The 26151-nt window shown below is 46.9% G+C and overlaps 1 protein-coding gene across 1 annotated transcript in view; it reads left to right on the plus strand.

Moving 5' to 3' along the window:
* The window catches only part of dnah1 (dynein, axonemal, heavy chain 1), a gene marked incomplete at both ends in the record, with an annotated part of 52200 nt that overhangs the window by 11662 nt on the left and 14387 nt on the right, over positions 1–26151 (plus strand). Inside the window, 35 exons of the mRNA XM_084173024.1 lie at positions 126–247; positions 425–530; positions 632–811; positions 2256–2396; positions 3108–3271; positions 3421–3534; positions 4959–5147; positions 5311–5416; positions 5543–5656; positions 5773–5922; positions 6058–6144; positions 6235–6421; positions 6598–6689; positions 6826–6980; positions 7178–7355; positions 7461–7655; positions 7798–7917; positions 8062–8325; positions 8409–8549; positions 8668–8828; positions 8942–9099; positions 9190–9363; positions 9828–10006; positions 10101–10331; positions 10764–10960; positions 11047–11182; positions 11263–11471; positions 14311–14482; positions 14572–14763; positions 14941–15051; positions 15180–15365; positions 15494–15685; positions 15845–16012; positions 16208–16399; positions 26020–26151. Coding sequence (XP_084029150.1) covers positions 126–247; positions 425–530; positions 632–811; positions 2256–2396; positions 3108–3271; positions 3421–3534; positions 4959–5147; positions 5311–5416; positions 5543–5656; positions 5773–5922; positions 6058–6144; positions 6235–6421; positions 6598–6689; positions 6826–6980; positions 7178–7355; positions 7461–7655; positions 7798–7917; positions 8062–8325; positions 8409–8549; positions 8668–8828; positions 8942–9099; positions 9190–9363; positions 9828–10006; positions 10101–10331; positions 10764–10960; positions 11047–11182; positions 11263–11471; positions 14311–14482; positions 14572–14763; positions 14941–15051; positions 15180–15365; positions 15494–15685; positions 15845–16012; positions 16208–16399; positions 26020–26151 — 5595 coding nt within the window. The remainder of the gene's footprint in view (positions 1–125; positions 248–424; positions 531–631; positions 812–2255; positions 2397–3107; positions 3272–3420; positions 3535–4958; positions 5148–5310; positions 5417–5542; positions 5657–5772; positions 5923–6057; positions 6145–6234; positions 6422–6597; positions 6690–6825; positions 6981–7177; positions 7356–7460; positions 7656–7797; positions 7918–8061; positions 8326–8408; positions 8550–8667; positions 8829–8941; positions 9100–9189; positions 9364–9827; positions 10007–10100; positions 10332–10763; positions 10961–11046; positions 11183–11262; positions 11472–14310; positions 14483–14571; positions 14764–14940; positions 15052–15179; positions 15366–15493; positions 15686–15844; positions 16013–16207; positions 16400–26019) is intronic.

The following is a 26151-nucleotide window of genomic DNA, read 5'->3' on the forward strand; positions in this document are numbered from 1 at the left end:
AATCACAACACAATACAACGACAACCCACATCATGCTTAGATTGACTTCAATAGGGTTTAGTGTTGATACTGAGTGTAAACTAAATGTGTGTTGTGTGTGTGCGTGCCTGCATGTGTGTGTCTAGGTGATTGATCTGTGCCCGGACCCCCGTCTGTTGGACAGTCTGAGGGACTGTAATAAGCTGTTGGAGCTGGTACAGAAGGGTCTGAGCGACTACCTAGAGACCAAGCGTGGCTCCTTCCCCAGGTGTGCTGTCACTATTGACAGTGTTTCAGCTCTAACCTATGTGACTGTTTATTTAGATTCAGTATTACAGATGTATTTGATAGTTGTTGATTAATACCATTAGAAACAGCTTTGAATTGATATTTCTCAGAAATGGCAACATAGAGAACTCTATGGGTCTTTGTTTTGCCTTTGTAGGTTCTATTTCTTGTCTGACGACGAGCTCCTGGAGATTCTCTCCCAGACCAAGGATCCCACAGCAGTACAGCCTCATCTGCGCAAATGCTTCGAGAACATTGCACGGGTTAGTCTCTCCCTCTCTCTTTCTCCCTGCGCCCCTTTTCAATTATTCATTTTCTAGAGTTTTATCTCTTTCTATCCCCTCTCCTTCTCTGTGTCCCACAGCTTAAGTTCCAGTCGGACCTGCAGATCACTCATATGTACTCTGGGGAGGGGGAGGAGGTCAAGCTCTGCCTGCCAGTGTGGCCCTCTGGGAATGTGGAGGACTGGCTGAGGGAGGTGGAGAAGTCTATGAAGGCCTGTCTGAGGGACAACATCGAACGCTCGCTGAAGGTCTACCCACAGGTCAGCCCCCTACCCGATCTACAGTAGCAGTGCGTGGGTAAAATCACTGGGGAAGCCAAGCCAGGACAAAAAAGCCATATTATAACCTATGTGTTGTGATAATTGCGTTGTTTGCTCTATGACCTGTTAGTTCATATGCCACCGTGATATATAGGCCTAAGGCCGAGACAATAAGAAGACAACAGTCACACAGTGGCAGAATAAATTCAACCACACCATTGTTTCATCACAAAACCGGAGGTCAACATCTGTCTAGTGATGTCCACAAAGCATATTGAATGTAACAGTTACATAACCTACAGCATGGGCAATCAAGTTAATTTTTCAGACATTTTCGAACTAGTAAACAACTACTGATTTAGAACCATGAAGAGTTACCGCAAGTCACAAAGAAAACAGGAGCTGCCTCCACTATTCCAGCACCATTTAAACTTCAACATCATCAAATCACTTATGCTTGGTCTAATACAGTGACAACTTAAAGATACCAAAAACAATTTAGACCAATCAATGTAAGCTAAATATGTGTGGCTGTCCATGGGACTGATTTCTGTGCATGTGAGTGTGCATGTGAGTGTGCGTGTGAGTGTGAGTGTGAGTGTGCATAATGCATGATGTATAAAATGTATGAATTTATGGTTGGATCAGAATCGCCGGTGTAGTCATTGGCCAGTACGGAGAATGAAGTAAAACCAGAAGTCCAAATCTTTATCTCCATCCATGGCTAATTTAGGAAAGGGACGATTTTAACTAGCTAGCTAGCCATCAGAAGACAACGACACAACGAGATGCAACAATTCAAGTTTTTTCTGTCAATTACGTTTTGCTTTTGATGTGATGTGATTGGTGTGAAGCCAATTCCAAACTGGTTTCCCTTGACACTTTTTTTGGTGTGCCAGGACCAACCACAGTTGAGCTCACTCAGTTTAGCTCAACGCTGTTTGGCTATTATTTTAGAATGTTTTTATCAAGGGATGCCAAATGCTTTTTTGCTTCCCTTGCTATTGAATTCAATGCTATGGGCGGCAACAATGTCATATTATTTTAGGCCAGACAGCAACAGATACATGGGCTATACATACTGAGACAGAGGGGCGCTGTTTCACTTGCTTGGCTGCTCGGATGCTTTCTCCAGTGAGATACATTCAGCCTCTTGCAAATTGAAGGACAATTATGAAACACAGAGAGACGAAAGATGAATTATTTTATGTTTTTTTCTTGGTCAATTTTTTTGGGAAGCCTGACTTCCCTTGGCATCCATGAATACATGCCATTGCCAATCTATCAACCAGTTGTCAGAAAACTACACAGTTCAAACATGATTTTGTCTTACTGTATAGTCATCTGTTACACTGGGTTTTCTGATTTTCCAAATAGTGCCCAAGCTTTGTGAAACCCACTGACAACTGTGCTGTGTGTGTGTCCTCCTGTCCCTTCCCCTTAGCAACCGCGTACAGAGTGGGTGTTATCGTGGCCTGGGCAGGTGGTGATCGCTGGCTGCCAGACTTTCTGGACCACTGAGGTGTCAAATGCACTGGAGCAGGGAGACCTGACTGACCGACTCTATCCCCAGCTACAGACACAGGTGTGTATCCTAAGTTTGCACAAAGCTTGGCTAGACCCTGGCTATAAATGGGTTAGTTGACAACGTCACTAAAACGATGTGCACGCTTCCATGGGGAAGAAGTCAGCATGTTGTTGTGATTCTGGATGGCCAGATTGCTAGAAAGAATGACAAGAAACTGCCATGTGGGGAATCGTAAGTGGCTTGTTTCAGCTCGTTTCATCTTGTTCTTGATACCATGTCTTGTTTTGAGGTGTTTTGACTTATTTCATGTCAATGCTATGGCAAACATTCGCTAGCTAGCTAACCAACAATTGTAACGATGTATTTGAGAGACAACAAGTGCTCATTGTGCAAATGTATTTATGTTTTCAATAAACATTGGAGGCGAAATATAGCTTACATGTTGTCAACAATCTAAGCAAACCTCATCTGTTTTGTTGCTAAACAACCAACCCGTCTATATTGTAGCTGAAGTTCAGATGTGCAAGGAAAACATTTGGCATTTTAGTAATGCTCTTATCCAGAGTGACTTACAGTAGTGAGTGCATACATTTTCATACTTTTTTCCCTGTGGGAATCGAACCCACAACCCTAGTGTTGCAAGCACCATGCTCTACCTACTGAGCCATCTGGGACTGTCAGTATGGCTTCAATGGGCTGTGATATCATTGTGAAGAGTGTGAAAGAGCATATGTGACTGACAGTGTCCTCCCCTTGGTTATGGTGTAGCTGGGAGACCTGGTGCAGCTGGTGAGGGGCCGCCTGTCTAAAATGCAGAGAGCCGTTCTGTCTGCCCTCATCGTCATAGAGGTCCATGCCAAGGACGTGGCTGCCAAGCTGGTAGAGGAGGGTGTCTCCAACATCAATGACTTTGAGTGGATCAGCCAGCTCAGGTTTGACCTGCCCAACAAAACATACCTGCTGCTCATATGATGGACTTTTGCCTAAGAGAGCTAAAGAGTTGGGTTGAACCTTTGTGTCAAGATGACATGCAAAAATCTGTGAACATTCTAGATTCCCCTTAATGAGTATTTGTTGCTAGGTATTACTGGGCTCGAAATGACCTGTATATCCGGGCAGTGAATGCAGAGTTCCTCTATGGATATGAGTACCTGGGCAACTCAGGACGCCTGGTCATCACCCCACTCACAGACAGGTAAGCTTTAGCTACCCGCCATGGGTCTCAATGACACTCGCCCTTGTTATGAAAGCATGTCTCACCCATAGAGCTAGATAGAGGACAAAAGCCTGTTTTAGCATGGGCAGCGCCATTGGGGACTTTCACCATTTTGAAGTAGTCAACTGGGTGGGACTTCCTATGTATTAAGGAAGGATCCCATAATTCCATCCAGGTGACCAGGTGGGATCAGCCAATTAATTATACTTGTGAGAAAACATTCCATAACTGCAGTTGGCAGTAAATCGCCAACCTTGGTTTTAAACCTGTTCAAACAACAGACACTAGATGGCAGTGTGCACCCTTTCAGTTTGTTTGCCAACTCATAGAAGTAGTAGAAGTAGAAAATGGAGATGGCCTCAATGGCGTTGCCCATTCTCTCACAGATGCCATAATGGGACAGATACAATGATGTGATGTCTATCTAAGGCTGAATGTCACTCAAACCAACCACTTTGAGCACTCGGTATGTCAATCGAGTCAATCTCAAACGCTAGCTTTCGAGTCATCAAGGGCTCCACGGCGCCTTTCGGAAGCCTCTTTATCAAGTGGGTATCCTATGCCGACTGTGTCCTTGGTAGCTACTTCTTCCCATGAATCTTAGCATGGTACCTAGCAACAACAGTCACTACTACATCACCCTCAAAAATAGATTAAATCAAGATAAATCAAGAAATCTGTAATTAATTAATTTTCAAGTTTAATTTTGAGGATGTCTTAGTCAAGTGATCTAGCTAAGGAGGTTATTTCCGAAGTTTGATCATGTACATGAAAACTTGTCCAATATTATCTTGCTAGCTGAGCCTGAGCCAGTCACTGACTTATATATATATACGAAAGTGAAGCTAACCAACCAGCTAGTGCAACACTAAATGCAATGCTCCTTCTATAAGCAAGCTAGCTAGTTAGCTAGCTACTGTAAAATGCACTGTTCCTTCTATTAGCAGTAGTAACATTATTTTATCACAATGAACAAGTTTTAATGAAGCAGTGTACAACCTGCTCTGCCCCGAGTCGGTACAATATCTAGTCTGCTGCTGCGCTGTGCATTTAGCTGACCCAACGTTACAACATAGCAATTGGTGCTTTGGAAACATGCTGAAATACAGACCCCCTGCTGGGAACATGTCTACAACTTCATCAGCAAGCTGTCAAACTATCATAAATATGTGACAAGCTCCACGCTGTTTATAAGTGCAGTGCCCAACATTCATAGCTAGCGGTAGATAAAATTCCATCCCAGTGTTTGTCAGTGAAGCTAGCAGCAGGCAGGCTACAACAGCTGATGAAATCACTGGCGAACTGATATACATGCCATTTGATAAAGGGCTTAGGGGCCAAGTGTTCGGTTTGAGATTCAGCTTAAGTCTGTGGTCTCACCCCTCTCTCCCTCCCCCTCTCAGGTGCTACCTGACCCTGACAGGGGCACTGCACCTGAAGTTCGGAGGGGCCCCTGCGGGTCCAGCAGGGACAGGGAAGACAGAGACCACTAAAGACTTGGGGAAAGCCCTGGCTATCCAGACTGTAGTCTTCAACTGCTCTGATCAGCTGGACTTCATCGCCATGGGCAAGTTCCTCAAGGGACTAGCCAGGTTAGTCCTTATATAAAACATCAAACCAGTAAAAATATAAATGGAATGTGCTACAAAAGAGCACAACACATGCTTTCATCTACTCATTGAGCTAAATCCTGTTGAATGTATTTAAAGTGTTTTGTGGGGCTATGCTGACTGTGATCTACTGTATCTCCTGTAGTTCTGGAGCCTGGGCATGTTTTGACGAGTTTAACCGCATTGATGTGGAGGTGCTGTCAGTGGTGGCCCAACAGATCGCCACCATCAATAAGGCCCAGCATCAGAGGGTGAACAAAACATACACAAACACAGTCATAGACAACATATACTCAGTCAAAAGTACATACACACATGAAAATATTACAGTTTTGTATGTTTGTGCGTGCATTCGTTTGTGTGTTTGTGTGTCTCAGGCGGAGCGATTTGTGTTTGAGGGGCAAGAGATCCCACTTGTTGCGTCTTGTGCTGTTTTCATCACCATGAACCCTGGTTACGCCGGCCGCACTGAACTACCAGACAACCTTAAGGTAGCTACATACAATTGCCCAAAAACATTTAACAGTTCACATCCCTGGCGGGTATCGTAAAACAAAGCACTGAGGTGTGACTGTAACACATTACATTTCTATCTGTTTGTCTTAAGGCACTGTTCCGTCCTGTTGCTATGATGGTCCCTGATTATGCTATGATCGCTGAGATCTCTCTCTACTCCTTTGGCTTCAGCGACGCTAAAGTCCTTTCCAAGAAGATCACCACCACCTTCAAACTGTCCTCCGAGCAGCTCAGCTCCCAGGTGGGGCCCTAGTCTACTTAGAATCTTTGCCCCGGTCCCCATACCCACAGCATGCCTTAATGAGGGTCAAACTCCATATACAGTGCTCTATTTCTGTGTGGAAGTTTGACATCTTGCTGATGTATATGTGTGCAGGATCACTATGACTTTGGTATGAGAGCTGTGAAGACCGTGATCTCTGCTGCTGGAAACTTGAAGAGGGAGAATCAAGATATGAATGAGGTTAGAACAGCACTTTATATGCCTAAATACACTGACCAGGCTATCAATAACCTGATGTAATCGGCCCCGTCTCCCACGTCTAACTTCCAGGAACTAATCTGTCTACGGGCCATACGAGACGTCAACATCCCCAAGTTCCTCCAAGATGACCTCAAGCTCTTCAATGGCATTGTGTCCGATCTCTTCCCCAATATACGGGAGGAGCCCATCGACTACGGCACCCTGGAGAAGTCAATCCGCAACGTCTGTGCCAAGAAGAACCTCAAGGATGTGGATGGTTCGTACTCTATGGGGACACAGATAGCTTGTTTTTGTACTGTCTAACCTACATTTTATCTGCTTATGAGTGATACTGTGCTATTGATATGAGAATATAGGTATAAGTTAGGAGGGAAAGAAGAAAAATGTTTTAACATGGTTTATGATATTGTAGTTTCCCATGTGTAAATGTAGGATACATCACCAAGTGTATTCAGCTGTATGAGACCACTGTTGTGAGGCATGGACTGATGTTGGTGGGACCGTCCGGCTCCGGAAAAACCAAGGTCTGCATAAAAAAAATCCTTACCAGCAGCACATGATATACAGTATATGTCTGTGTATGCGGAGGCTGTATTTGAAAATGATTCTGGTATGACAAATGAATGTAAAGGATTGCCATTGGCTTGGTTTGTGTGTCAGTGTTATGAGATCCTAGGGACAGCGATGACGGCTCTGCAGGGCCAGGTCTCTGTGAGTGGTGGTGTTTACGAGGCTGTACAGACCTATGTCCTCAACCCCAAGTCCATCACCATGGGACAGCTCTACGGGGAGTTTGACCTGTTGACACATGAATGGTGAGTAATTGCTCCATCTGCACATAACAGAGCATCGCATACCATCTGTAGATTTGTGCACTTACAGTCCATAAACACTCATACACCTGGTACATTGCAAACACACATACAGTAGATAGCATATTGAATATCCTGAACACTCTCACACGTCCATGCACACACACTCATGCCTCTTCTCCCTCTGTGTCTCCCTTCAGGTCGGATGGCATCCTGTCCTCTCTGATCCGTGGGGGATCGTCCTCCATGGACGAGGAGAAGAAGTGGTACATGTTTGACGGGCCAGTGGACGCTGTGTGGATCGAGAACATGAACACTGTGCTGGATGACAACAAAAAACTCTGCCTGAGCTCTGGAGAGATCATCAAACTCACAGACGTGAGAAACCTTTACATCTCTTCTCTCAGCTTTCCCTCTCTCATTTTGTTCCACACCTGATACCAGTTATGCACATTCAGAATACATGTGTGTATCCTCCTCCAGGTGCAGACAATGATGTTTGAGGTGCAGGACCTGGCTGTGGCGTCCCCGGCCACAGTGTCTCGTTGTGGTATGGTGTACCTGGAACCCAGCATCCTGGGCCTCACGCCCTTCACTGAGTGCTGGCTGAGGACGGTCCCCAAGACCCTGAGGCCCTACACAGACCAGCTCAATTCCCTTTTCACCAGGTTCCTCCAGGTAACACAGAGGGCCGCTCAACAGGCATTTTACCAATGTTTATTCCACTTTACAACTGTATCATAAGTGACATGTGAGTGTCTGGCTGTGTCAGGCCTTGTTCTGTAGGGCCTCAGGGGAAATTGAGTATGTGTGTCTCTAGAATTCCATCACATTTGTAAGGAAGTCTGTGAAAGAGGTCATCTCCTCCATGGACAGCAACCTCACATGCAGTCTGCTCAAACTGCTGGACTGTTTCTTCCAACCCTTCATCCATCGAGAGGTCAGTGAACACCGGTCCATGCCACAAACACCCACACAATCTACCCACCATCAGGAGACAGAAGAGATGAGTGATCAGCTGAGGTGAAGGAGATGTTCATCTCTTGATGACTAGTCTGTGTGTTTGTACTGTGTGTTTGGCCAGGGGGAGAGGCCTCTTCTGCAGGAGAAGCTGGACCGGTTGAAGGAGCTGATTGAGCCCTGGTTCATCTTCTCTCTGGTGTGGAGTGTGGGAGCCACAGGGGACGTCCCCAGCTGCCAGTGCTTCAGTGCTTGGCTCAGGGGCAAGATGACAGAGGAGAAGGTTGAGTTGTGTTTTCCAGAGGAAGGCCTGGTGTATGACTACCAGCTTGATGATGCAGGAATCAGCAACATGGGAGACGAAGAGGAGGAGGACAGAGGGAGGAAGGTGAGCATTTCAAAAACAAACATTCTAGAAATACCTTTAGAGACATAAAGGACCATGCAAGTGACATACATCCTGTTGTGTAGGTGCACTGGGTCAGTTGGATGAAATCTGCCCAGAACGTGGTCATCACGCCAGAGACCAGCTACTCTGACATCATCATACCCACACCAGACACAGTCCGCATTTCCTTCCTGATGGATATGCTGCTGTCTAACAAGAAGCCTGTAAGTGCCCCCCAATAATGCACTAATAAATCATTCCTGGTGAAAGCTTTTGTCAGTGGAATGGAGGAGTCTTTCTGTGAGTAGAGTTGTTCTTAGTCAGAGGCTATGTGTTGACCAGGTGCTGTGCATTGGACCGACTGGCACAGGAAAGACCCTGACCATGTCTGACAAGCTGCTGAAGAACATGCCTGCTGAGTACATCACACACTTCCTTATGTTCTCTGCTCGTACCTCAGCCAACCAGACACAGGATTACATCGATAGCAAACTGGACAAGAGGTAAGCCTTTTAGCAACATCTCTCTTTGTACTGTATGATCTGTGCTGTAATGTCTAAAGGCAGTCTCATTCCTTTATAAACTGACCTCTCTAACAAAAGCATGTATTTATCAGGCGTAAGGGTGTGTTTGGGCCTCCCCTGGGGAAGTATTTTATCTTCTTCATTGATGACCTGAACATGCCCATTCTGGAGACCTACGGGGCCCAGCCCCCCATCGAGCTTCTCCGCCAGTGGCTGGACCATGGAGGCTGGTATGACAGGAAGCAGATAGGTGAGGACCCTACCTCCAAAGCTGAGTCTGCACATCCAGCTCCCATGGCTCTGTGAAGGCCACCACATTGAACTCTGATCTGTCCTGCAGGCACTTTTAAACACCTGGTGGACATCAACTTTGCGTGCGCTATGGGACCTCCAGGAGGGGGCAGGAACCCCATCACCCAGCGTTTCACACGCCACTTCAACTTCCTCTCCTTCACTGAGATGGAGGACGCCAGCAAGAAGAAGATCTTCTCTACTATCCTGGGCAACTGGATGGGTGAGACGGCCTGACTGCCGAAAATTAATCCAACTGATGTTCATTTTGGTGAAGGGTTGAGGGAGGCTAGGTATGGTTGAGGCACTAGTCACATTGAGGAGGCAGTTTGTTAAATTGCTGCAATCCTTTCTAATAGATTTTTTGCTTTCTTACAAATGGAAATATAAGTAAAAAGGAACCAGGGAGTAAGTCAGAGAGGGAGAGAGAGACAGAAGAAGGACAGAGAAAGAGAAGACTGACGCTCTAGAAATGTGTTACCTATGCATAATTATTTTAGTAATTTATGTAGATTATTAATAAGAGTAGGTGAATTGCATTAAGGATGTTGATGAAATTCTTGACAGAAATTCTAAAGTATTAAATTGCTACTGGTCTTTTACACACATAAAAAGGAAAGTTGGGTCTCCAGATGTCTCTGCTAATTTTATATCCAACCCCTCTCCCATCCCCCTCTCCTCCCTCAGGACCTGTTCCAGAGATCCAGCCTCTGAATGGGCCTCTGGTGGACGCCACTATCCGTGTCTACACCACCATCACCTCCCAGCTCCTTCCCACACCAGCCAAATCCCACTACACATTCAACCTTAGGGACCTTTCCAAGGTCTTCCAGGGCATCCTGATGGCTGAGGCTGCCAAGATAGAGGTAAATGACTGTGGGTTCAAACAGAAGATCATACAGTAAAGAAACCCTGAAAGGCTCTTCAAACTGATGATGTGCTGCTTGTTTTAATTCTCAGGACAAGATGCACTTGCTGCAGTTGTGGTACCATGAAAGCTGCCGGGTGTTCCAGGACCGGCTGGTGAGTACTGAGGACCGGGACTGGTTTGATAAGCTCCTACAGGCCCGCATTGAGGAGTTTGGCTGCAGCTTTGAGGATGCTGTGCCCTGCCAGCCGGTCTTGTTTGGAGACTTCATGATCCCCGGAGCTGACAACAAAGTCTACCAGCTCATTGAGGACAGGGAGAAGGTGAGACTTCACTGCTAAACTTAAAGGGCAACTCCACCACTTTTCAACCTCATTTTCATTATCTTCAGCACAATTCCAGTGTCAACATACAGTATGTGAAAACAGCGCATTTCTACAAGTTCTACCCGATGACATCATCAAAAGTTAAAGCATTTTCAAACACTATGAGATTTGTGGTGACGTGGGGAGCAAGAAAATACCCTCCCTTGGGCTTGAAACTCGTTGCAGGTTTTGAAAATCACTATTTTTTCAGGACCTTTCTTCTTATCTTTTTAACCACATATCATAGAAACACGCTGTTTTCACATGTGTAGACACTGGTTTGGTATTGGAGATGATGAATATGAGGTTGAAAAGTGGCGGAATTGCCCTAGGATAGTAGTGAGATTTATGGGTGTTTTTCATCCCATTACTGTGTTGTGACTCCCACAGCTGGCCAGAGTCATGGAGGAGTACATGGACGACTACAACCAGATCAGCACCACCAAGATGAAGCTGGTGCTCTTCATGGACGCCATCCAGCATGTGTGCCGCATCAGCCGCATCCTGCGCCAGCCCCTGGGAAATGTCCTGCTCCTAGGGGTCGGGGGCAGCGGGCGCCAGTCACTCACCAAGCTGGCCACCCACATGTGAGGCTCATACCTTCTATTTTATCAGACATCTGAAAGTATGCTACTGTGATAATAGGGTGTTAATATGTAGTTTTACACCTCAGGTCAGACTATGAGTGTTTCCAGATTGAGCTCGCTAAGAACTACGGCTACACAGAGTGGAGGGAAGACCTCAAGAGCATCATGCTGAAGGCTGGCCTGCAGAATGTACAGATCACCTTTCTGTTTGTAGACACACAGGTGAGGAATTTTTCACAGTGTCAGCACTTACACATACCCACTTATCAACATGTCCTCTAACCCTGTGTGTTTGACCTCAGATCAAGAGCGAGTCGTTCTTGGAGGATGTGAATAACATCCTGAACTCTGGTGACGTGCCCAACCTGTATACGGTGGACGAGCAGGAGCGCATCCTGAACGCCATGAAGCCTGTGGTGCAGGACCTAGGACAGCAGCCCACCAAAGCCAACCTCATGGCTGCCTACATAAAAAGAGTCCGCAGTAACATCCACACCGTGCTCTGCATGAGGTCAGTCTCATGTCACCGTACCCTTACATGTATATCTGCCTAGCATGCCTACACTGTCACTCTAGCGCACACACTCGCACTAACACTTACATACACACACTCACCACCACACACACACCCACCCACCACTTATGCTGCTGCCATACTGTTGACTATTATTATTATTTCTCCTGCTACCAGGCACTTTCTCCTAATCCCCGCCTACATGTACATATCTACTTCAAATACTCCAGTATCCCTGCACATTGTACATTTTGGTACTGGCACTGACCCTGTATATAGCTTCCTCTCTTATTTCTTATTTCTTTATTATACAGTTGAAGTCGAAAGTTTACATACACCTTAGTCAAATACATTTTACCTCATTTTTTCCCCAATTCCTGACATTTAATCCTAGTAAAAATTCCCTGATTTAGGTCAGTTAGGATCACCACTTTATTTTAAAAATGTGAAATGTCAGAATAATAGTAGAGAATTATTTATTTCAGCTTTTATTTCTTTCATCACATTCCCAGTGGGTCAGAAGTTTACATACACTCAATTAGTATTTGGAAGCATTGCCTTTAAATTGTTTAACTTGGGTCAAACGTTTCAGGTAGCCTTCCACATGCTTCCCACAATAAGTTGGATGAATTTTGGCCCATTCCTCCTGACAGAGCTGGTGTAACTGAGTCAGGTTTGTAGGCCTCCTTGTTCGCACACGCTTTTTCATTTCTGCCCACACATTTTCTAGAGGATTGAGGTCAAGGCTTTGTGATGGCCACTCCAATACCTTGACTTTGTTGTCCTTAAGCCATTTTGCCACAACTTTGGAAGTATGCTTGGGGTCATTGTCCATTTGGAAGACCCATTTGCAACCAAGCTTTAACTTCCTGACTGATGTCTTGAGATGTTGCTTCAATATATCCACACAATTCTCCTTCCTCATGATGCCATCTATTTTGTGAAGTGCACCAGTCCCTCCTTCAGCAAAGCACCCCCACAGCATGATGCTGCCACCCCCGTGCTTCACGGTTGGGATGGTGTTCTTTGGCTTGCAAGCGTCCCCCTTTTTCCTCCAAACATAACGATGGTCATTATGGCCAAACAGTTCTATTTTTGTTTCATCAGACCAGAGGACATTTCTCCAAAAAGTACGATCTTTGTCCCCATGTGCAGTTGCAAACTGTAGTCTGGCCTTTTTATGGCGGTTTTGGAGCAGTGGCTTCTTCCTTGCTGAGCGGCCTTTCAGGTTATGTTGATATAGGACTTGTTTTACTGTGGATATAGATACTTTTGTACCTGTTTCCTCCAGCATCTTCACAAGGTCCTTTGCTGTTGTTCTGGGATTGATTTGCACTTTTCGCACCAAAGTACGTTCATCTCTAGGAGACAGAACGTGTCTCCTTCCTGAGCAGTATGACAGCTACGTGGTCCCATGGAGTTTATAGTTGCGTACTATTGTTTGTACAGATGAACGTGGTACCTTCAGGCGTTTGGAAATTGCTCCAAAGGATGAACCAGACTTGTGGAGGTCTGCAATTTATTTTCTGAGGTCTTAGCTGATTTCTTTAGATTTCCCATGATGTCAAGCAAAGAGGCACTGAGTTTGAAGGTAGGCCTTGAAATACATCCACAGGTACACCTCCAATTGACTCAAATGATGTCAATTAGCCTATCAGAAGCTTCTAAAGCCATGACATCATTTTCTGGAATTTTCCAAGCTCTTTAAAGGCACAGTCAACTTAGTGTATGTAAACTTCTGACCCACTGGTGAAATAATCTGTCTGTAAACAATTGTTGTAAAAATTACTTGTGTCATGCACGAAGTAGATGTCCTAACCGACTTGCCAAAAGTATAGTTTGTTAACAAGACATTTGTGGAGTGGTTGAAAAACAAGTTTTAATGACTCCAACCTAAGTGTATGCAAACTTCCGACTTCAACTGTATATAGTTGTATTTGTATTAGTTATATTGTTTTGATATTTATTACTGCACTGTTGGGTAGAGCTTGCAAGTGAAGCATTTCACTGTTCTTGTGCATGTGACAATAAAACTTGAACTTGAACTGAACTGCTCACTCACAGCATCTGAAGGGTACATTAGATAACTTGAACCTCTACTCAGTTCTCTTTACATCTCTCCACCCCCTTTTTGTTTTTTTTACCTCACTTCCATCTCTTCCCTCACACATCTTCTCTCCACCTCTCCGTTCCTCCCCTATCTTCTCTCCACCTCTCCGTTCCTAACCTATCTTCTCTCCACCTCTCCGTTCCTCACCTGTCTTCTCTCCGTTCCTTACCTATCTTCTCTCCACCTCTCCGTTCCTCACCTATCTTCTCTCCACCTCTCCACCTCTCCGTTCCTCACCTATCTTCTCTCCACCTCTCCGTTCCTCACCTATCTTCTCTCCACCTCTCCACCTCTCCCTTCCTCACCTATCTTCTCTCCACCTCTCCGTTCCTCACCTATCTTCTCTCCACCTCTCCGTTCCTCACCTATCTTCTCTCCACCTCTCCATTCCTCACCTATCTTCTCTCCACCTCTCCACCTCTCCCTTCCTCACCTATCTTCTCTCCACCTCTCCGTTCCTCACCTATCTTCTCTCCACCTCTCCGTTCCTCACCTATCTTCTCTCCACCTCTCCGTTCCTCACCTATCTTCTCTCCACCTCTCCACCTCTCCCTTCCTAACCTATCTTCTCTCCACCTCTCCGTTCCTCACCTATCTTCTCTCCACCTCTCCGTTCCTTACCTATCTTCTCTCCACCTCTCCCTTCCTCACCTATCTTCTCTCCACCTCTCCCTTCCTCACCGCGCCCCTCCTCCTTGCCTCTTTTCCTCCTCTCCCCATGTCTAGTCCTATAGGGGAGGTGTTCCGTGCACGGCTCAGACAGTTCCCATCTCTGGTGACCTGCTGCACTATAGACTGGTTCAGTGCCTGGCCAGAGGAGGCCCTCCAGTCTGTGGCTGCCTCCTTCCTCTACGAGCTGCCAGAGCTGGAGGCCAGCCCCACCGCAATGAAAGGCCTGGTGAGGAGAAGCAGAGAGAGTGTTTGTGTTTGTGTTTGTGTTCTTGTCTCCTGCCAGCCTCCCCTCACCACCGTTGTGTGCCTATCTAGATTATGATGTGTGTGGAGATCCACCAGATGGTAGCCAGGAAATGTGCGCAGTACCTGGCTGAGCTGTCCAGATACAACTATGTCACGCCCAAGAGCTATCTGGAGCTGCTCGCAATCTTCTCCGCTCTCATCGGCCGCAAGAAACAGGAGCTACACAGTGCCCGGCAGCGCATGAAGACTGGCCTGGACAAGGTGAGAGGAGGAACCCTCAATGCTACAATGTTTTTGTATTTCTTCTATTCTGCATCTTTTGCTTCAAATCTATTTTGTGTGTTGCTTTAAATGTGTGTCTGTGTTCATACGGGACTGCGATTAACCGTGTGATTTGACTGTATCTGTGTGTGTTTGTGTGTGTGTGTGTGTCTGTAGCTATTGAGGACTGCAGAGGATGTGAGTAAGATGCAGGAGGAGCTGGAGATGATGAGGCCTCTGCTGGAGGAAGCTGCCAAGGACACAGTGATCACCATGGAGAAGATCAAGGTAACTTAGACCAGGAAACCTCATCAGGCTCTTCAAACGCCTGCGTATGCTGTATTCTTTATATAGCACATGAATTATGTACGTTGATCTCTAAGTGTGTGTGTGTATGTGTGTGTGTGTGTTGACAGGTAGACACCGTGGTAGCAGAGGAGACCCGTACGGCGGTGCAGGCAGAGGAAGCCAAAGCCTCACAGAAAGCGTGTGTGGCCGGGGCCATCGCTGAAGACGCCCAGAAAGACCTGGATGAAGCGCTGCCAGCTCTAGACGCCGCCCTCACCAGCCTCAAGTCACTCAACAAGAACGACGTTGTTGAGGTGACATTATTTTGCCCAGTGATGGTTGTACTTGTACTTTTGGCTTGTAGTTTTTCCCAGATTGCTCAGTACTGTATGAGGGTTGTTGTACTCTATGTAATGGTGTGACTGGGGCTCGGTTTCTCTAGGTGAGGGCCATGCAGCGCCCGCCCCATGGGGTGAAGCTGGTGATAGAGGCTGTGTGCATCATGAGGTCCATCAAGCCTAAGAAGGTGGCTGGAGAGAAGCCGGGCACCAAGGTGGACGACTACTGGGAGCCTGGCAAGGGCCTGCTGCAGGACCCCGGAAAGTTCCTAGAGGGCCTCTTCAAATTTGACAAAGTATGTCAGTGTCCTGAGGACACGTTATCCCAAACATTTGTACAGGATGTTTTGGATGTTAGGCTGTTTGTTAGTATTTTGTGTGATAGCTTTTCACTTTCTTTCAGTTTAAAGAGAGCTTTTTGACAGGAATCATTTTGGCACTGATCTCCTCTGTAGGAAAATATCCCAGACTCCGTGATCAAATTAGTACAACCCTACATTGATAACGAAGAGTTCCAGCCAGCCAACATTGCCAAGGTGTCCAAGGCCTGCACCTCCATCTGCCAATGGGTGCGAGCCATGCACGTGTACCACTTTGTGGCCAAGGGTGTGGAGCCTAAAAGGGTATGAATTTATTTGCTTTAAATGCTGCCCTCTCTTGTACAACAAGACTATTGCATCTGTAAATGAATTTATGTGAGTGTTGATATGTGTATCTTTCATTCCTGTGTGTCTCTGTGTGTGTGTGTGTGTGTGTGTGTGTGTGTGTGTGTGTGTGTGTGTGTGTGTGTGTGTGTGTGTGTGTGTGTGTGTGTGCAGAAAGCTCTGCAGGAGGCCCAGGAGGACCTGGCTGTGACCCAGCTCATCCTGGACGATGCCAATGAGAAGCTGGCACAGGTGGAGGAGGGCATCACCACGCTGCAGGCAAAGTACCACGACTGTCTGGCCAAGAGGGACGAGCTGGACAACAAGTGCCAGCTGTGTGAGAACCGCTTGGTCCGCGCAGACAAGGTCAGAGAGAGAGAGGGAGACAAAGTTCACTGATAGCAACACACATATTTGCACTGACTTGGCAGGTGCAGGACAAATCTAAAAGGAAATAGAGGCCAGACCAAACACTGTTGACTTGGATTTTTACCAAAATTTACCAAAATTACCAGATATTTTTATTTATCTGGGTAATTAACTGGTAATTTTGATAATCCTGCACCTGGTTTGAAATTTTGGTAATTTCAACTTGAGTAATATATTAAAAATATATTTTTTATTTATTTATATCTGTGTCCATGTTGTCCATGATTTTCTGGTAGATAGACCATATGGTTCAGGAGAAAGTAGCAGGACTTAATTTGTAAATTGGGAGGTGCCGGAACAAAAATGAGCGCGAGAGGAGAGTGACCTGAGGAGCTCTGAGGTACCAGAACGCATGAAAAAAAATCACCTTTAGAATAAAACATTGCATGCATATCATCGCATTTGTGTAGTGGCGTATAGTAGGCAGAGGCACTTTCAGAGGTTGCACACATGGGAAAAAGGTTTTGTAGCCTAGGTTCTGGAAAAAATGTGCCCGGTGTAAACGCATAGCATGCAATTCTATGCCAATTTATATGGCTGCAGAATATTTTTTAATACTGCAAAAATGATCGAAATGACAGACTCCTTTAACACTGACAAACTGAGAATATGAGATCGATTGAAAACGACCATGTCTTGAATCCATGAATAGCCTAGGCCTAGGTGTGTGGAGACACATATTGTACAATATGAGGAAATTATAGTAATAATAATAATAATTGGTCATTTAGCAGACGCTCTTATCCAGAGCGACTTACAGGAGCAATTAGGGTTAAGTGCCTTGCTCAAGGGCACATCGACAGATTTTTCACCTAGTGGGCTCGGGGATTAGAACCAGCGACCTTTCGGTTACTGGCACAACGCTCTTAACCACTAAGCTACCTGCCGCCCATATAGTCCTAAAAAACGTTCCACTTTCACTGACTCACTCAATGATGCACAGCTCACTGGCCGATGTGCTAGTGCCAAAAGCCTATCTCGCTCTATCAGAGCAGAGAGAGGGAGAGAGATCATAGAAAGTGTATTATGGGTGTATCTCATTCTAGTTCTGTAAGGGATACAGGCACACTTCTCTCTCACCACAGCAACGGCCACGCGTTGGTCTCTAGGTTACAATGTTGCGCAAACCATAAACCTGGGCCGGCCCAACCATAATCAATTCTAGAATATCAGACGTGGGCTAAAAATACTACATTTTCACATGTACTTTTTTTTTTGCGGGCAGCAGAATTAGAGGAAGCAACTCAAATGAACTCTGATCACTTTTATTTGAATCTTTACATTTCAAACAGTGAAAATTATTTTTCATGCCTCGAGAAGTACCGGATCCTGGCATATAGGTTACGGAAAGAAACAGTCCAAAACGGAGAGGTGACGGATCCTGTTCCGGCTCAAAGCACTGCAAAATAGCCTAATTAATGAAAAAACATCTAAAGACTTCTAATGTAATTGCAATGAATTCTGCAACTCTTCCAACTATTGACTTATTTCACAACTGGCCCCGAAACATTTACAGCAGAGATATGTTGACATACTTAAAGGGCGACTCCACTTCCTGATTTGGCCTCGTTTGGTTTATTAAGAAATGCTAGCGGCCATGACTGAATTCAAACGTGAGTTGGTTTCGAGGTGTGGTTTGATGTGGGTGTCTCTTGTGTGTGTTAGCGGGTGGGAATTAGCTTCACCCAGCTGGTGTGCGACTGTGGCAAAGTTGGTTTGACTTTGGATAGCCTATCTCTGGGGATACAGTTGAAGTCGGAAGTTTACATACACTTAGGTTGGAGTCATTAAAACTTGTTTTTCAACCACTCCACAGATTTCTTGTTAACAAACTATAGTTTTGGCAAGTCGGTTAGGACATCAACTTCGTGCATGACACAAGTAATTAACAATTGTTTACAGACAGATTATTTCACTTATAATTCACTGTATCACAATTCCAGTGGGTCAGAAGTTTACATACACTAAGTTGACTGTGCCTTTAAAGAGCTTGGAAAATTCCAGAAAATGATGTCATGGCTTTAGAAGCTTCTGATAGGCTAATTGACATCATTTGAGTCAATTGGAGGTGTACCTGTGGATATATATAAACTCAGTGCCTCTTTGCTTGACATCATGGGAAAAACAAAAATAAATCAGCCAAGACCTCAGAAAATAAATTGTAGACCTCCACAAGTCTGGTTCATCCTTGGGAGCAATTTCCAAACGCCTGAAGGTACCACGTTCATCTGTACAAACAATAGTATGCAAGTATAAACACCATGGGACCACGCAGCCGTCATACTGCTCAGGAAGGAGACGCGTTCTGTCTCCTAGAGATGAACGTACTTACATTTACATTTACATCATTTAGCAGACGCTCTTATCCAGAGCGACTTACAAATTGGTGCATTCAACTTATGAAAGCCAGTGGGACAACCACCTTTTATTTTATTTATTTTAATTTTAATGGGGGGTGGGGGAAGAAGGATTACTTTATACTATTACAGGTATTCCTTAAAGAGGTAGGGTTTCAAGTGTCTCCGGAAGGTGGTCAGTGACTCCGCTGTCCTGGCGTCGTGGGGGAGCTTGTTCCACCATTTGGGTGCCAGAGCAGCGAATAGCTTTGACTGCGAAAAGTGCAAATCAATCCCAGAACAACAGCAAAGGACCTTGTGAAGATGCTGGAGGAAACAGGTACAAAAGTATCTATATCCACAGTAAAACGAGTCCTATATCGACATAACCTGAAAGGCCGCTCAGCAAGGAAGAAGCCACTGCTCCAAAACCGCCATAAAAAAGCCAGACTACGGTTTGCAACTGCACATGGGGACAAAGATTGTACTTTTTGGAGAAATGTCCTCTGGTCTGATGAAACAAAAATAGAACTGTTTGGCCATAACCACCATCGTTATGTTTGGAGGAAAAAGAGGGATGCTTGCAAGCCGAAGAACACCATCCCAACCGTGAAGCACGGGGGTGGCAGCATCATGCTGTGGGGGTGCTTTGCTGCAGCAGGGACTGGTGCACTTCACAAAATAGATGGCATCATGAGGAAGGAAAATTATGTGGATATATCTCAAGACATCAGTAAGGAAGTTAAAGCTTGGTCGCAAATGGGTCTTCCAAATGGACAATGACCCCAAGCATACTTCCAAAGTTGTGGCAAAATGGCTTAAGGACAACAAAGTCAAGGTATTGGAGTGGCGATCTCAAAGCCCTGACCTCAATCCTATAGAACATTTGTGGGCAGAACTGAAAAAGCATGTGCGAGCAAGGAGGCCTACAAACCTGACTCAGTTACACCAGCTCTGTCAGGAGGAATGGGCCAAAATTCACCCAACTTATTGTGGGAAGCTTGTGGAAGGCTACCCGAAACGTTTGACCCAAGTTAAACAATTTAAAGGCAATGCTTCCAAATACTAATTGAGTGTATGTAAACTTCTGACCCACTGGGAATGTGATGAAAGAAATAAAAGCTGAAATAAATCATTCTCTCTACTATTATTCTGACATTTCACATTTTTAAAATAAAGTGGTGATCCTAACTGACCTAAGACAGGGAATTTTTACTAGGATTAAATGTCAGGAATTGTGAAAAACTGAGTTTAAATGTATTCGGCTAAGGTGTATGTAAACTTCCGACTTCAACTGTAGTTAGGAACCGTCAATAAATTACACAATGTAAATGGGACAATATATTCTGTCAGCGTCTGGGTGAAGTGGGGAAACTGAATCAGGCGCAGGACACAGAACTGATAGATGAATGGCTTTACTAGACTCAAAGTAAACCATAGCAAACCCTCCACGCAGGGAAGGTCAAAAACAAACAGCTCAACATATGACTTAACAAAGAACAATCACACACACACCCAGGAGTGAAAACAGAGGTAATATAGGGAAACTAATAAGCCTAATGAGTAACAGGTGTGAATAATAAAGACAGGACTAGTGAGACAGAAACATCGATCGGTGGCAGCTAGTACTCCGTTGACGACGAACACCGAAGCCTGCCTGAGCGAAGAGGAGGGGCAGCCTCGGCTGTATCCGTGACAGTACCCCCCCCCCCCCCCCCCCCCCGATGCGCGGCTCCAGCCGTGCGTCGACACCGGCCTCGGGGACGGCCATGAGGACGTGGAGTTGGATGACGACGATGGAACTCCCTTAACAAGGAGGGATCGAGGATGTCCCTCCTGGGAACCCAGCTCCGTTCCTCCGGACCGTACCCCTCCCACTCCACGAGATACTGCAGGCCTCCAACCCGACGCCTCGAATCCATGATGGAACGGACCGAGTACGCCGGTGCCCCCTCAATGTCCAATGGGGCCGGAGGAACCTCCCGCACCTCGGACTCCTAGAGCGGACCAGCTACTACCGGCCTGAGGAGAGACACATGGAATGAGGGGTTAATACGGTAATCAGGGGGGAGCTGTAACCTATAACAAACCTCGTTCAACCTCCTCAGGACTTTGAAGGGCCCCACAAACCACCGACCAAGCTTCCGGCAGGTTAGGCGAAGGGGCAGGTTTCGGGTCGAGAGCCAGACCCGGTCCCCCGGTGCATAAACCGGAGCCTCACTGCGGTGGCGGTCGGCACTCGCCTTCTGTCTCCTAATCGCCCTTTGCAGGCGTACATGGAGGGGCAGCCTCGGCTGTATCCGTGACAGTACCCCCCCCCCCCCCGATGCGCGGCTCCAGCTGCGTTCCATGTTTCCTCCGAGCGGCGAAACCATTCATCCACCGCAGGTGCCTCGATCTGGCTCTGATGCCACGGTGCCAGGACTGGCTGGTAACCTAGTACACACTAAAAGGGAGACAGGTCAGTGGAGGAGTGGCGGAGGGAATTTTGTGCCATCTCTGCCCAGGGGATGTAAACTGACCAATCCCCCTGCCGGTCCTGGCAATACGACATCAGAAACCTACCAACATCCTGGTTTACTCTCTCCACCTGCCCATTACTCTCGGGGTGAAAACCTGAGGTCAGGCTGACCGAGACCCCCAGATGGTCCATAAATGCCTTCCAGACCCTCGATGTGAACTGGGGACCCCGATCAGACACTATATCTTCTGGCACCCCGCAGTGCCGGAAGACGTGTGTAAACAGGGCCTCTGCGGTCTGTAGGGCAGTAGGGAGACCGGGCAAATGAATGAGACGACAGGACTTAGAAAACCGATCCACAACGACCAGGATTGTGGTGTTACCCTGTGACGGAGGAAGATCCGTAACAAAGTCCACCGATAGGTGTGACCACGGCCGCTGTGGAACGGGGAGAGGTTGTAATTTACCTCTGGGCAGGTGTCTAGGTGCCTTGCACTGGGCGCACACCGAACAGGAAGAAACATAAACCCTCACGTCCTGAGCTAAGGTAGGCCACCAGGACTTCCCACTAAGACAGCGCACTGTCCGACCAATGCCAGGATGGCCAGAAGAGGGTGACGTGTGAGCCCAATAAATCAAACGATTGCAAACCTCGGACGGAACATACGCATGACCCACTGGACACTGGGGGGGAGTGGGCTCTGTGTAATGCCCGCTCGATGTCCGCGTCAACCTCCCATACCACCGGTGCCACCAGACAAGAAGCCGGAAGTATGGGAGTAGTCTCCCTGGTCCGATCCTCTGAGTCACACAGCCGGGACAGAGCGTCTGCCTTAGCATTCTGGGAACCTGGTCTATATGATAGGGTGAACACAAAACGCGTGAAAAACATGGCCCACCTTGCCTGACGAGGATTCAGTCTCCTCGCTGCCCGTATGTACTCCAGATTGCGGTGGTCAGTCGAAATGAGAAAAGGGTGTTTAGCCCCCTTAAGCCAATGTCTCCACACCTTAAGAGCTTTCACAACAGCTAACAGCTCCCGATCCCCCACGTCATAGTTTTGCTCCGCCGGGCTGAGCTTCTTCGAGAAGAAAGCACAGGGGCGGAGTTTGGGAGGCGTACCCGAGTGCTGAGACAGTGCAGCTCCTATCCCCGCCTCGGACACGTCCACCTCGACTATGAATTGCAAGGAAGGATCCGGATGAGCCAGCACGGGAGCCGTGGTGAACAGCGCCTTCAGCTGACCAAAAGCCCTGTTCGCCTCAGCTGACCACTGCAGGCGCACCGATCCGCCCTTTAGTAAAGAGGTTATGGGAGCTGCTACCTAGCCAAAGCCCTGGAAAAATCTCCGGTAGTAGTTGGAAAAACCCAAAAATCGCTGCACCTCCTTTACCGTGGTAGGAGTCAGCCAATTACGCATGGCTGAAATGCGGTCACACTCCATCTCGACCCCTGACTCTGACAGGCGGTATCCTAAGAAGGAGACGGACTGTTTGAAGAACAGACATTTCTCAGCCTTAATGTACAGGTCATGCTCCAACAGTCTACCAAGCACCTTGCGCACCAGGGACACATGCTCGGCTCGTGTAGCGGAGTAGATGCGAATATCATCTATATACACCACTACACCCTGTCCGTGCAGGTCCCTGAAAATCTCATCGACAAAGGATTGAAAGACTGAGGGAGCATTCATCAACCCGTACGGCATGACGAGGTACTCATAGTGACCAGAGGTGGTACTAAATGCCGTCTTCCACTCGTCCCCCTCCTGGATACTGATCAGATTGTACGCGCTCCTGAGGTCCAATTTTGTGAAGAAGCGCGCCCCGTGCAATGACTCCGTCATACTAGCAATGAGAGGAAGAGGATAGCTGTATTTTACAGTTATCTGATTTAGACCTCGATAGTCAATGCACGGGCGTAAACCTACATCCTTTTTCTTCACAAAAAAGAAACTCGAGGAGGCAGGGGAAGTGGAGGGCCGAATGTATCCCTGTCCCAGAGATTCGGTGACATATGTCTCCATAGCCACCGTCTCCTCCTGTGACAGAGGATACACGTGACTCCTTGGAAGTGCAGCGCCCTCACGGAGATCTATCGCACAATCCCCTCGTCGATGGGGTGGTAATTGAGTCGCCTTCTTTTTACAGAAGGCGAGAGCCAAATCGGCATATTCTGAGGGAATGTGCATTGGGGAGACATGGTTTGGACTCTCCACCGTGGTTGCCCCTACGGAAACACCTACACACCTTCCCGAGCACTGAGGTGACCATCCCTTCAGAGCCCTCTGTTGCCACGAAATACTGGGGTCATGGGTGGCTAGCCAGGGAAGGCCCAGCACCACGGGAAAAGCAGGAGTATCAATAAGGAAGAGACTAATTCTCTCCTCATGACCCCCCTGTGTCTCCATCCGGAGTGGAACTGTGACCTCCCTAACCATACCTGACCCTAACGGGCGACTATCTAGGGCACGTATGGGGAAGGGCACATCTAAAGGCAATATAGGAATCCCTAATCTATGCGCAACCAGTCTATCCATGAAATTCCCAGCTGCGCCGGAATCTACGAGCGCCCTATGCTGGGAATGTGGGGAAAACTCAGGAAAAATAACATTTACCATCATGTGAGCAACAGGGAGCTCTGGGTGAGTTTGGTGCCTGCTCACCGGGGATGGTCCCCCAGAACCCTGCCTGCTGCCTCGATTCCATGAGGGTCTTCTCCTGCACCGGCCCGCAGTGTGTCCTCTGCGACCACAGTTGGTGCAGGAGACCACCCCCTTGCCCGTTCTCTCCGCATCAGCACCTCCAAGCTCCATAAGTGTGGACTCGGACATGCTGGGGGATGGACTGGATGGACCCTAATCTGGACGTCCGCGGGTAGCCAACAGGTTATCCAGCCGGATCGATAAATCTACCAGCTGGTCCAGGTTAAGATTAGTGTCCCTGCAGGCCAGCTCCCGACGAACGTCCTCCCGTAGACTGCATCGGTAGTGATCAATCAGGGCCCTCTCATTCCATCCCGCGCTGGCTGCCAGTGTCCTGAAATCCAGGGCGTATTCCTGTGCGCTCCTCCTTCCCTGGCTGAGGTGAAACAGACGCTCCCCCGCCGCTCTCCCCTCAGGCGGATGATCGAATACTGCCCGGAAACGGCGGGTAAAATCCTCATAACAAACGGACTCAGCGTCTATTCCACCCCACTCCGCGTTGGCCCATTCCAGGGCTCTGCCCGACAGACAGGAGATGAGGGCGGACACGCTCTCGTATCCCGAGGGAGCTGGGTGGATGGTGGCCAGGTAAAGCTCCAACTGGAGCAGGAAACCCTTACACCCGGCAGCTGTCCCATCATATTCCCTCGGGAGCGAGAGCCGAATACCACTGGACCCAGGTTTTGAGGGTCTTGATGGAGGAGAAATCGGCGAAGGAGGAGGTGTAGAAAACCCAACTCTTTCCCATCGATCCATGGTGTTGATCACTTGATCCAGAGCCGAACCTTGTCTCTGCAGCATGGGTGCGTGATTCTGTCAGCGTCTGGGTGAAGTGGGGAAACGGAATCAGGTGCAGGACACAGAACTGATAGATGAATGGCTTTACTAGACTCAAAGTAAACCATAGCAAACCCTCCACGCAGGGAAGGGCAAAAACAAACAGCTCAACATACGACTTAACAAAGAACAATCACGCACACACCCAGGAGGGAAAACAGAGGTAATATAGGGAAACTAATAAGCCTAATGAGTAACAGGTGTGAATAATAAAGACAGGACTAGTGAGACACAGAAACATCGATCGGTGGCAGCTAGTACTCCGGTGACGACGAACGCCGAAGCCTGCCCGAGCGAGGAGGAGGGGCAGCCTCGGCTGTATCCGTGACATATTCCTGTTGCACATCTTTTAGGTGTCTCATTAAATGCTTTCAAAATGTGTATATGAATTTCTAAAATGTATAGTTGATTAGGGTTTTTAATTCATTGAAATTTGGAGCTATTAACCTTTAAAAATATTGTCCTGTGTACATTGTGTAATTTACTAATGGTCTATAGCTTGCCCCATAGGGATATCGAATGTCAAACCAAATTGACCATGGCCATTATGATCGGGTCGGTGCAGCTGCACTCCGAATTGATGATTACTTGGGTGCTGCCAGCTGTGGGCATGTGGGCATAATTAAAATAAACCCAACCCACGGAATACTGTTACGGTACCCTTCATTCCATGACATACCATTTTTTCCTATCATCTCGCTAATCTCCATTTTGGACGAGACTGACTTTATGACCAGAATTATCCTATTTACACTTTGCAGTACATTTTGACACTATAATAAATGTTTCTGACTCATATCGATGCCACATAGGCCATTTTCAAAACGAGAAGTTGCATCTTAGGGGAAGTCACTCTTTAATTGACAGCAACGGTATTCAATTAGTTGATGGGTTATACTTAGGATAATGTTTCACAGCTTTGTGATTCTATTTTCCATATTAAAAACATCTTATTTTATTATTTTATATATTTTACTTGTTATTAAAATTACCTAAAATATAAAAATATTATGTGCATTTACTGGTAATATTCCCCCATTTGTAACCCTACTGTTGACTGTTACACTGTCACTGTATAGTTTCATTTTACACAACAGTTTTTTATTTTCCTTCCAATGTCATTTCTGCAATGCTCTATTTATTTACATCAGGCATAACTCAATGTTGTCTACTGTGTCTGTGGGTGCTGATGTTATGAGTGTTGTGTGTGTCTCTCCAGCTGATTGGAGGGCTAGCGGATGAGAAGGTGCGTTGGAGGGAGACCGTGCAGCACCTGGAGTACATGGTTAATAACGTGTCAGGAGACGTGCTGCTAGCAGCAGGATATGTGGCCTACCTGGGACCCTTTACT

Source organism: Coregonus lavaretus (genome assembly GCF_964263955.1).
Source record: "Coregonus lavaretus genome assembly, chromosome: 12".
In the NCBI taxonomy this organism is placed as follows: domain Eukaryota; kingdom Metazoa; phylum Chordata; class Actinopteri; order Salmoniformes; family Salmonidae; genus Coregonus; species Coregonus lavaretus.